Genomic DNA, 11,541 nt, shown 5'->3' with positions numbered 1-11,541 from the left:
CTGCAGAAAAGAGTGCAGCCATGGGCAGAGCATGTTTATTTAGCCTTCAGTGCCAACCAAGTAACACATAAAACACCACAAAATTCAGGGGTAGGCTGAAGCATGAAGGGCAGATATTGCCTAAAGTGGCATGATATGGTCAAAACTTAATTTACTAGATTACTTCTCAGAGATTACTGTCAAGAAACGAAGAGAAGGAAAGGGAGAAGGGATTTTCTGAATTCTAGATTTATCAAAAAGTAAATTAATAGTAGCACTACAGGGTTGTGCTTTGCTGTGAGGTACAGACCACATGCAGTAGTAAATACAGTGAGATCAGTGCATATTCAGAGATGCTACTGGTGATCCACACCAAATTTCAGGGGTCTGGCTGCAGCAGAGAATGTTTTCTACCCCCTTCCCACCGCGTGGAAATCAGCATCCCTCGCACTCTTAATGGCTTCCCTTCAGCCAGGAAATTCTGCTGGGCTTCAGAGATGACAAACTCAAACTGGTAATCATTTATTAGGTTAGTAAGAACCTGCTGATCCTGAAAAGGGCAGTTTGCTCCGTGTGCACTGTCTCAAGGCACCACTAGATGGTAGGACAGGACTCCACACCGTCCCGCAGCCGCCCCGCTCGCCCGGACAAACCCTTCCCGCAAGCTGCCGGATCAATCCTGCCCGAAGATGCGTAACTCTACAGTACAACTTGGAATTTTTACTCCAACTGCCTACATCATACTCTTTGTCCTTTATAGCTAATTGCTATCTTCTAGAACTCTGTGTTCGGCGACAGAGCGGTTTTCCAAGGAGTGCTTCGAGAACAAGGCACACCAGCACACCGCACAGGGGAGCTCCCCTGGTACCCAACTAACTCCTACAGACTGATAAACTACGGAAATTAAGCCACAGGATTCGTCTGTAAACTGTGATCCCATGTGTAAATCGCATTGCCTGGGAGGCAAGAGCAGCTATAAGAAACTTCTGCTCAGAATCATCTTCCAGACGAGGCACTGCCTCTCTGGGCAGGGCTGTGTTCTCTCTAGCCCTTTGGAAATGTGCACAGAAATGCGGGGGGTAGGGCACACCACCAGCTGCTCTTCAGTGGCTTCTACAGGTATCGAGGAGAAGAACAAGAATTTTTACCCACTCAGGTGTAGAAAATTTAAATTCAAGGCAGCGAGGATACCAGTAATAGTACAGAAATAACTGAGCTGCTGTGGGGAAATGAAAAAAAAAGCAGTGTAAAATTACTATATATATATATATTTATAATTCTTTAATGATACAATATCTTGTAAAATCTAACTCATATTAGCCACAGAACTTAAAACCTGCTTGATAAGAAAGATGAATGGCACATGCAGTAAAATATGTCTCAAGGACTTTGAGCAGAGATCAAACACATTAAACAGTGATTTCCAAAGTCTTGGAGAAAAGGCAGAGGTGTACTACAGAAGTCAGGGGAAAGGTACATTCTAACTCAATGTTGTTATTAGAGAGCCAAGGAGAAATAAACTGAATAATGACTATACTTACAGGTCTAAAGAGGAAAGATTTAAAGCATCAGAGTGCACAAGCAAATAGAATTATGCAGATACTTGAAAACATACAGACAACTAACAAAATGCAGATCATTACATGACAAGGCAAGGACCATCTGCAGACAGTTATGTGGCAAGTAAGCTTTATTTACTATGGGAGAAAGAAAAGCACTGTCTTCAGCTGGTGTTTCCAACCCTGCTGAATTGACAGTGCTGTGGACAGAGCAGTCCTGGGCAATGGTTCCTCCCCTGACAGATAAGTATCAACTTAATAACCCACTCTTGCTTTATCTGTAAACACAGAGCTCAGGACTTCCCTGAATTAATCCTCGTTTGGACCGTGTAGGGGATATGATAGGCAAAGAGCACCATGAACCATCAAGGGGTTTTTCCACTGCTATCACAAACAACAATACTGCAAATATTCTGAACTCCCTATAAAACAACTTTCAGTGTTTGTCTTCTGTTGGAAGATATTTTCAGAATCTCCCACTTTATGTTCAATATAAATTATATTCTTTGATTATATGTAGGATCCTTTTGGTAAAACTGTCTCTCATTATAAATCTCTGCCCTCCCTGCATCTACTCCCTTCTGCAGTTCAAGCCAGCAGTAATACCTGTTAGCTACCCTTCTTTTTGCTAAGCCACTCAAGTTCTTTGTCTTAGAAAATGAGCTCACTGTGACTCTTAATCATCCAGGTAGTTTGAGTTAATCTTCCACAGACATCAGTAATGAAACTGTTGCACAGTGCTTCAGGGGAAGCCCCCTCTCTCCTCACTTGGGGGCACAAACACTTTGCTGTATCTGTTGCACACGCATCTCTGGGACAGGCAGGAATCCCACTGTTCTCTCCCACAGCTTTGTCAGACACCATGAGACCAGATATACAGATGCCACAGGTTTTGTCCATTTTTTAACTTCCAAAGGATGGAACTTAGTATACTGAGAAGTATTTTTTTTCATTAATAATACTGATTTTCAGTTAAAGAGCAGTCAGGTGCCTGCTTTCTAATTAAATCAGTGGTTGCATGAGTTTTATATCCTTCTAGAGTCATCAAATACCAGGCCAAATACCTCACAGAACCTGAGACTATGTTACAGTGTCAAATATGATCAGCCCAGTCTTTTGATCAGCTTAAGCATCGGCTAATCAGCGCAGACTGACTCCCAAATGACCGTGCAGCTTGACATTAACTGTATTGTTCTAATTTAATTCTCCATCCAGAGGGTTCTGCAGCAGTCACCCTATCTCTTTTCTTAGGAATAGAGATAAATGGATGGCCCTGTATTGCCAGAGCAGGCAGACAGCTGGATCTCGGTGTTTCAGAGATGTCCATCAACCATTGTCCATGTTAAGAGAACTCCTTTATCAGCCCTGTCCAAACTGGGGTTGCTGGGTATTGACAACTGGTATAAAAGCTTTAGCAGATGTGACTCAGCGCTCCCCTGAGCCCTGCTGGAGTGGAAAGGATTTATTACATGATTAGCATATTAATACTGCCCTGCTTTTTCCCAAATACAGAATACAATACTGACTGTTTCTGCTTAATTTTTTTTTTTTAAAGTGAAATTTTCAGTGCTCCTTACAAATATATAGTCTTTCTGCTTAAACCTTTCCTTGCGGAGATTTGATCCAGAATTGGTTTCAGGTTATGAAATTAGCCATTTGGAAGGACCACCTGTATTTAAGATGTTTGGTATCACTTTGGAATGAAATCCACAAGCAGAAATGTTCCAAAATACTTTTAAACTCAGGGGAAAGATAAGTTATATGGAGTAAAAAGTTAAGAGCCTTTTCCAATTTTGAATTAACGAGCCCACAGCTAGAACATTGTATATAGCTCAGAGTACATTCATACTGGATATCTGACATCTGAGAAGGCTTGAGGAAGAAAAAGCACAGAAATCAGGACTGAGAGCCTTTTTGAAAAATGCTTTAAATAATGAAATGGTTTTAACAGACAAGTGGAAAAGCAGAGTAATCAAGCCAATGTCTATGTGTATTTTTAAGGAGATACATTGCTTATAGAGTTTAAGTAGAATATGCAGAAGAAGGAAGACAGAAAAAATTACAGAGGCATATTGGATGAGAGGACAGGGAGTTACTTGGTTCATTTAGGCTGAACTAAGATTGTATATGCCACTTATATATGGAACAGATTTTCTTTGACATGGAGAATGTCAAGAAGATGAGCAAATGGACATTTCACCTTGGTCTGTCCCTGGTTTTATACTCTTGTTTTACCCCTTAAAGGCGCTGTCTATCCAGGCAGCGAAGCTAACCGAGGTGGCTTGACCCCTCAGCATGGCTTGTCTGGATCATGGTGGATTTTCTGTGAGATTTATGTGCTATTTAACAAAGCGACGAAAGAAAGGAAAGAGCCATCCTTCTCGTGGCTTTTACTTGAACTCCCTCCACGATCTGTAGCAGCAGGCAGATGTCAGCACCTCTCTTGGTCATTGCACAGAAAGCTGAGGTCAAAATTTCTCCTTGAATTGTGTGAGAATGGCAGACCCTGTAGGCCTTCAGGCAGTGCAATGCAGCCCCAGGCCAGCTGAACACTGGCTTCGTTACCATTCCCACAGATAGTCCCCAGCCTGGAAGCTTCCTCCTGTATTCCCACCCTTGGCTGGCCTCCCATGATTTATCCACAGCAAGAACATCTGCTATAGAGCAAACTCAGTCAAGGCCCCAGCCTCCACAGCCCTGAGCAGTCCTTCCTTACCTGTCGGTATCAGGTCCATGGAACACCTCAGTTGTCAGCCCCAGGACTGGAGAGCTGCAACCCCCTCAGCAGCTCCATCTGAGCCAAGGGAGAGCTGATCCCAGCAGTGCTGGGACTGGGACCGTCAGCACCCCACCACCACCACAGCTGAGCACACATCTGCTGCCCTGTGCAGGCTGCTGGCACCCTTTGGCACAAGCTGCTCCACTCTCTAACTACACCCAGGAGCTGGACTCAAAGCTGGCTCTTCCATTGGTGTCTCAAGGCTGCCTGGCAGCGATAACAGCTCTCAGCTGGGACCCAGGACCTTTGGCCAGGATCTGCTTGCAGATCTTGCTATAAGCTGCCTGATCAGATGGAACCTGCTAGAAGCAGCCACAGCCTCCCATAGCCACCCTTTCCCAAGAGCAGCACCAGATGTTCCTCACAGGCCTCCAGTAATCCCAGGAGAAGCTCCTACAGGATCTTGAATCCAAGCCAGGAAAGTGGCAGTGAGTGCTGTGCCCACCTTGGCTCTCCATGGTCTCTGTCCAGGGAATAGGGAAGAGGGCAGCCCCTCTGACAGTCCTCAAACCTTCTTCAGCATGAGTTTTAGCTCTTCACTTTTATTGATGATTAGCATATCAGCAACAAAGTTCAATTACAGACAACAATTAAAGCTTAAATAGTCAAAGGTAGTCAATGAGATTTTGGCAAGCACATGGGTTGTCAGGTGCCTGTGCCTTGCTTGCCATCAAATCATCCAGCTCAATATGACAAATGGCTGTCCAAAGTGTGCTGGGTGTGATGAGAAGAGGAAGGCGGTGAGGAAGGGGGGGAGGAAGGAGTCACTGCTGCCTCATTGCACAAAATGGCCAGTGTTGTTCCCCCTTGTGACAGCCACTGCCTCGTTTCCCCAGCCCCCAGACAAGGCCTGGGGCTGAAGAGCCCCAGCTGAGTGTCTGTGGGTGGGTCCATCCCCATCTCCAGGTGAGGGGGTGTGGCAAGGGGTTCCTGTAAAGGGAAGTGTCGGGGATGCTGCAGCAGCTGCCTGGTGTTGGTCCTGGTTCCTGCTGCCTGCCTTGGTCTCTCCCATGATGGTGGGCTTGAGGACGGACTTCAGCGTGCTCCTGGAGCCTCTGGGCTTTGTTAAGGTCCTTGAATGGGTAAGTGGATCTGGGGGTGTTGTTTCCTCTGCTGCCCCGTGCCTGTTTTGCTCCTGTGCCTGGGCTGGGTGCCTGGGGGGGAGGTGTGAGCTGCTGGGCTGACACACACTGCCCCAGGTTACTGGTGCTGGGTGTCCAACATTGAGCTGCTCCTCAGGCACACCCTTGGACTGTAGAGGCATAAACTTGATGTGTTAATTACAAGTGTGTTAGAACAGCTTGTGCTGCTGTGTTCTTTGTGCTCTGATGTTTGAGGGCTTAGGATCTGGATAGTGAAAAATGGGGAAAACAGAGCTATTTAGAGAGCCAAGCTGATGTGTGATACTCTGAGCATGTACTTTCTAGCTATTTGAATTTATACTAGTGTGTATGCAAGACTTGTAAGAGTAGTTCCTTTATCAACTGCAAGAAATACTGTGCTGGCTGTAAACATATTTAAAAAGAAAAAAAACCAAAATACAAGCCTCCCAAAAACTTCCTGTGCGAAAATTTTCTGGAAATAAACAGAAAGCACTCTTAAATGAGCTTTGGTTAGCAGTGTTGCTTATGCTTTTGGATTTTAGAAACTCAACATTTTCTTCTTGACGTCACTTCATACTTCAGCTTTGCTAACTTTGTTGCTGTTTCTTGTCTTTAGCTATTTCAGCTAAGTGTTGAGTTTGCTTTATTTGAGCTCTGGTGGTGTGCACTAATGTGTCTGTGTATCAATTCCTCTAGCTTCTTGCCATCTTTGCTTTCGCCACGTGTGGAGGCTTTCGAGGTGAGACTGCTCTTCTAGTTTCCTGCGAAGGTGTGGTAAACAAAACAATTACAGCTGCTTTTGCTTATCCATTCAGGTGAGCATTAACTCTTCAGTTATTATCTCTTATTACCCTTTTCCCTATCTGCCTTCTTATGAACGTGTGCTTACTGCCTAAGTGAGGATGTGAAACCTCTGGCTTGCTCTGTAGCAGCAATAAGAAATATTTAGTTGTAATTGTTCAAAGCACTGTAGTTGCTAGTGCCCTGTAGAAAGAAGTGGGTAGAAATGGCAGTAGACTCTTATGCTCTATGTGACTGTCTTAAGCTCTAGTATAGCAGGGCATGAATGCTATCAATAGTAATTAGTAAGCCAAAAACACAATTCATTTTAACAGCCTAATTATTCATCAATTTGTAGCTGCTTTGGAGGTCCAGGTAAGATTATTTTGAATGTGCCATTATCCTATTTTTGTTCAAAGATTGCATGGAAAATTCTTTTCAGTCTACTCCAGCATTATCTTGGTGAAAATATTGGGTACAAAACCCCTAAATATTTCAGTGTCATCACACTATTCTTGTAGAGACAAGCTGCTTTCCTGGAGCTGGAGGAAGAAGGCTTCCTCTCTGCTTTTGCAGCTGCACAACTTCAATGAGTGCAGGGTTGGTGTTCCATGTGTGTTCAATAAACATAGTAACATAAATAAATATAAAAATTGATTCAGCTGGTAAAAACCATTACAGTATAGAACTTGGTCACAGACCCAACATTGTAACAGCATTTGGAGGGAAGAGTGGGGTCTGAAATAATTCTGTGCTGGTCACAGAGTGATCGATGCTAGTCCCACAGCTTTATTTATTCATCTCATCTTGTGCTTGAGGGTTTTGTAGCTATAATGCCTTTTAAGCTCTGATCACCTTATTTAACTACCAGTGTCTCAAGCAATGTTGCTAAGTCTGCTTCCAAATTGGGAAATTTTTGTTCAAAGGCTCAAAAGATGTGATTAGGATCCTTCTCCTGAAGGTACTATGGTATATCTTAATGTAGGATTGGGTACAATCTTCAGACAACTTGACAAACCTTTGTGTTGCATAATGGATTATTTATATATATCTATAGTGTGTCTTTCAGCATAAACTTATATGATCAGAATGCTGAAGTGGTGTGAAGTATGGAGTATAAATATATGGAGCTCCCATTGTATAGCAAACTCTAACTGCATGGATATAATCTTCACAGGTTGAATACAGTTGTATTTAGTGCACCAGACCCAAAAGGCTGTGGTGATACTTGGACTGATGTCTACCTCGCGGGCGACTTCTCTTCTTCTGCACATTTCTTTGTTACACTGGCAGCATTGGTGTTCCTCTACTGTATTACTGCCCTTGTGGTATATATTGGATATTATCATGTGTATCAGCAATATAACAAGTTTCCAGTAACTGTAAGTAATACTAAGATATTTTAATGTTTTTACTTTGAAAGAATGAGAAATATTGCTAATGCAGGAATAATTGGTGAATAGCCAGTATTTACAAAAGTTAAATGGAGTGTGAACACAAGTATCTCAGACTGATCCCTACAGCACTCAAGCAGAAAAGGGATCCAAGGCCCTTGGCCATCTATGGCATCACATCTTATGCAGTTATTGAAGCAGAGGAACAAACTTTCACTCTTTCCAGCGAACAGTACCTTCACCAGAACTTCTATATCGTGTATTTGAGTATACAATTGTTCCAGAGGTGGGATCTCCTCTCTTAATCTGAAAACTTTCTCTTTATAGAGCACCTGCAGCAACTGGCAGAGGGAAATATTTACTTTGTGAATTTCAATATTGATGCTCTGAATGAGGGATTTTGTAAGGTGCTTTTAAAAATCGACTTATTACCTTTCAAGCCAAATTTTAGCCTATTGGCCATCCAGATTAAAGTCCTCTGCCCTTCTCTCATCCCCCTCACTGTACTTAACTTTGGCTCAAATTCTCATAATTCTCTCATCCCCCTCACTTTACTTAACTTTGGCTCAAATTCTCATAAAATAGGTATCAGATTTTGTAAACAGGTTTCTTAGTTTAAGATGGTCTTTTGCATCTATCAAGCACGCAGTTTTGTAGTTGGTTATCAACATTGAGTTGTAACTATAAAATTGTTAATGACTAAATTTGCTTGTGATCATTAGCACTGATGCAGTTATCTTGGTGATATAATTGATACTGTCTCTGCCTTGCTCTCATGTATAATCCTACAGGGGTTTTTTTCCTATTAATGGGTATTTCTCTTGTGCAGGACTTGACAATCAGTGTCTTGACAGCCTTTCTGTGGCTGGTCAGTACTTTTGTTTGGGCAAAGGCACTTGCTGACATCAAGGTGTCCACAGGAGCCAGCATTATTCCAGGAATTGAATCTTGCAAAGCCCCAGGAACTACTTGCCACTTCCTTTCTGTGACCAGCATGGGAGTTCTGAATGTGTCTGTGGTATGTATGCCTTCCACCATATGGGTGTACAGTAAATGTGTTGGAAAACAACAAATTGTACCTGAGAGTCCTGTTCTACCGATTGCATGTGTTGCTCTGTGTTAAGATTTCTTTATGGGTTATTTGTCACTCTTGTCCATTTATACTGTGGTAAAACTCTGAGCAAATAAGTTCTTGGAGGAAACTAGTTTTCTTCTAGAGAAAATAAAGTGCAACAACTTGCAGGATGTTCCACTAGAGCCGTTACATTTAACGCATGAGTGTCTATTTATGCCTTTAGCCAAGAGCAACTTAAAATATCTTACTGAGCCACCCAAGTGGTTTGATGACTGATATAAGTAAGGAGGAGATTCTGTGCTGGTGATGAACCTAGCTTTTTACTCAACTGTGAGCATTTTTACTCATCAAATTGAGGTTCCTTGTAACATAATGGTTTGAAGCTCATGTTCATTCAAAGAACACCTCGCAGCAGAGCAAACTAGGCTTATTGTATGATCGTCCTAGTGAATCCTGCTTTTCCAAACTCAGGCTGTTATTCATTGGCCCAACAATAATTAGTCATTTGGTCTGGGAGTGCTCAGCGACTGACAAGAATTTGTCTAAATCTGTGCAAAGTGTAGAGCGAGTTTGACTATCTGGTCTACAAAGAATGCCATTAAATAGATTTTATTACTCTGAAGAGTGTGGAAATGCCTTGTCCAAGTGAAAGGGGTGCCAAAGATAGTGTTTGCTTCTGGCTTGCCTTGAAAAGACATTTTGGGTTGTTTTAAAAATAGAAAAATAAAACTCAATCAAACACAACAAATTTAATGTTACCCCCCCCTCACTTTTTTCTTTACCCTACAGGTGTTCGGCTTGGTTAATATGACTTTATGGGCAGGAAATGTTTGGCTTGTATACAAGGACACCAACTTGCACAACCAATGGAACAGAATTTCTGAAAGTCCAACTGAAAGGGTATAAAAATAAGTGCTTCCACTTTCACATCACCATACCAAGAGCATGGAGCCCTTAGGATTCATTTCAATAATATCTGATAATTCATACAATCTTCTATTTTGTACTGTGGTTTCACAGATGATCTTGTGTACTCCAACTGAAGTGTTTAACTATCATGAAATGTATTGTGTCTTTCAAGGCTGTGCAGCATTATATTACAGTTTTTGAAGAGTGAAATGAAGAGGTTCTCTGGATGCTTACTCTTTCTGGTTCTTAAATTAGCCTTAGAGGATGGATGGCTGAGAAGCAACTGTATCTGGGCTATTACTGCAAGTCTCCTCTGAAAAAAAATGGAAAGTAAATTCATCCAGGGCAGGTGAAAAAAATTAGTTTCTTCCTATCACTTATACCTTGCAAAAATCCCCTGAGCAGAATTCATAGCTCTGTCAAAGTTGTAGCCAAGATGTGTAGGTTTCCAGATTCTCTTTTCACATCATTGTATCAGATCTGCTGCTGCCTTGTCAGGAAGGATGTTACTTCTGTGTTTAATATTTTGTTACTGCTTAATGGCTTGGGACAACCTCTGAACAAGGAAAGTTGTTGAATGAGTTCATAGCTTCTAGTCTCACTGATATGAGGGCTTGTACAGGGGAGAAATAGATGATTTAAATACTTCAAGGTGGGGAGGGAGGAAAAATTAAGCATGGCCCAAAACACAAATACTGTAGAAATCGAGGTTGATACATTCTGCTACTGATTACACTTCTATTGCTTTTGAGGTGCATGAACAAAAGTTGTGTGTGAAAGGATATGAGGGGAGATGTCTGAACATGACAAATTCTTTGTTGATGTTCAACTCATTCATTGGGAGCGATATTTGGGTCTTCTTATGTAGACTCCTTTATTAAGGTGTCTGGCTCCCTGGGAATCACCCAGAACAAATATTTTGACAAACCTAATGTGAAAGCTATTCAGTTGTTTTGGGTTTGCTTTAACTGTTTGTGATGAAAATAGACATAATAGTGTGTATATAATAGAAATTGTAATTGTTTGGTGTGCCAGAGCTATTGACTTTCTCATAGTAAACTGTAGTCTCAAAGAGTATAATAAAGTCAGTATGACTGCTGCTGAAAGGATGTGCCTTGGGTCCTTACTGCTGCAGCAGTGGATGCAGATGCATTGGCTTGTATCTGCTGGGTCATGGCTTCAGCTGTGGCTGCCCGTGTTGGCTGGAGGAGTCCCTTGTGCTACAGGAGGGGCTTTTGCACTGGGGCCCTGTGGTGGGGTTTTTTTGTGACGAGGACTACATATCACTCCTGCAGGCTACTGCTGCCTAGTGATGCTCAGCACTTCTCTGTCAGTTAAGAGCAGGGGCTTTTATTACTTATAACTATCCAGAATTTCATTTGAATTGCCTTTTGGAAGACATAGTAAGTGCAGTTTTCTCTTGTTTGCATCGCTGTGCAGGTTTATTTAAGACAAAATGAAAATAGGAGTTTTATAATGAAACACATTTTAGGAAAAAATATGGTAAATATACATTCATTAGGTTTTTCATTCTTTGGGATTTAAGGCCACATATGATGTGGCTAAATTATTGTTTTATTAATATTTAATATTTTCAACAGAACTATGGTCCTGTCTATTTCTTATGTGCTTATCTACTTTGTCAGAAACAGACTTGTTAGTCATTGATTGGTGTGGCCTAGTTATAAAATGGCAATAATGAGTATTTTTGCACACACAAGAACAGTAATGATTAGATCAGTATAGGTCTTATTCATTGCTATTCACTTGCCAACAAGGGAAACAGAGTTGGAAAGCCTAGCTCAATTACTGTTTCACCAAAATCTTGAATTTCATACACAATCAAAAAGACATCCCTTGTTTTCTAAAGGCTGAAACTTACCCTTAAGCTTTTTGTAGAAGAAACAGGTGTGTCCCATCCCCAGAGCTCTTTCCTTCAAGAGATGAGGAGATGGAACATGAC

The 11,541-nt window shown here is 41.8% G+C and overlaps 1 protein-coding gene across 1 annotated transcript; it reads left to right on the top strand.

The window, feature by feature from the left end:
* Nucleotides 1-5,242: 5,242 nt before the first annotated feature.
* Nucleotides 5,243-10,684, top strand: SYPL1 (synaptophysin like 1). Its single transcript, XM_040062405.1, has 5 exons — nucleotides 5,243-5,399; nucleotides 6,117-6,235; nucleotides 7,378-7,582; nucleotides 8,424-8,612; nucleotides 9,459-10,684. Exons 1-5 carry the CDS (start codon nucleotides 5,328-5,330, stop codon nucleotides 9,573-9,575), a joined length of 702 nt encoding a protein of 233 aa, XP_039918339.1. The 5' UTR covers nucleotides 5,243-5,327; the 3' UTR covers nucleotides 9,576-10,684.
* The last annotated feature ends 857 nt before the right edge of the window (nucleotides 10,685-11,541 follow it).

This window comes from Hirundo rustica, chromosome 4 (assembly GCF_015227805.2).
Source record: "Hirundo rustica isolate bHirRus1 chromosome 4, bHirRus1.pri.v3, whole genome shotgun sequence".
NCBI lineage: Eukaryota > Metazoa > Chordata > Aves > Passeriformes > Hirundinidae > Hirundo > Hirundo rustica.
The sequence above is the reverse complement of the archived record's forward strand: the minus strand, read 5'-3'. Positions and strand labels throughout refer to the sequence as shown.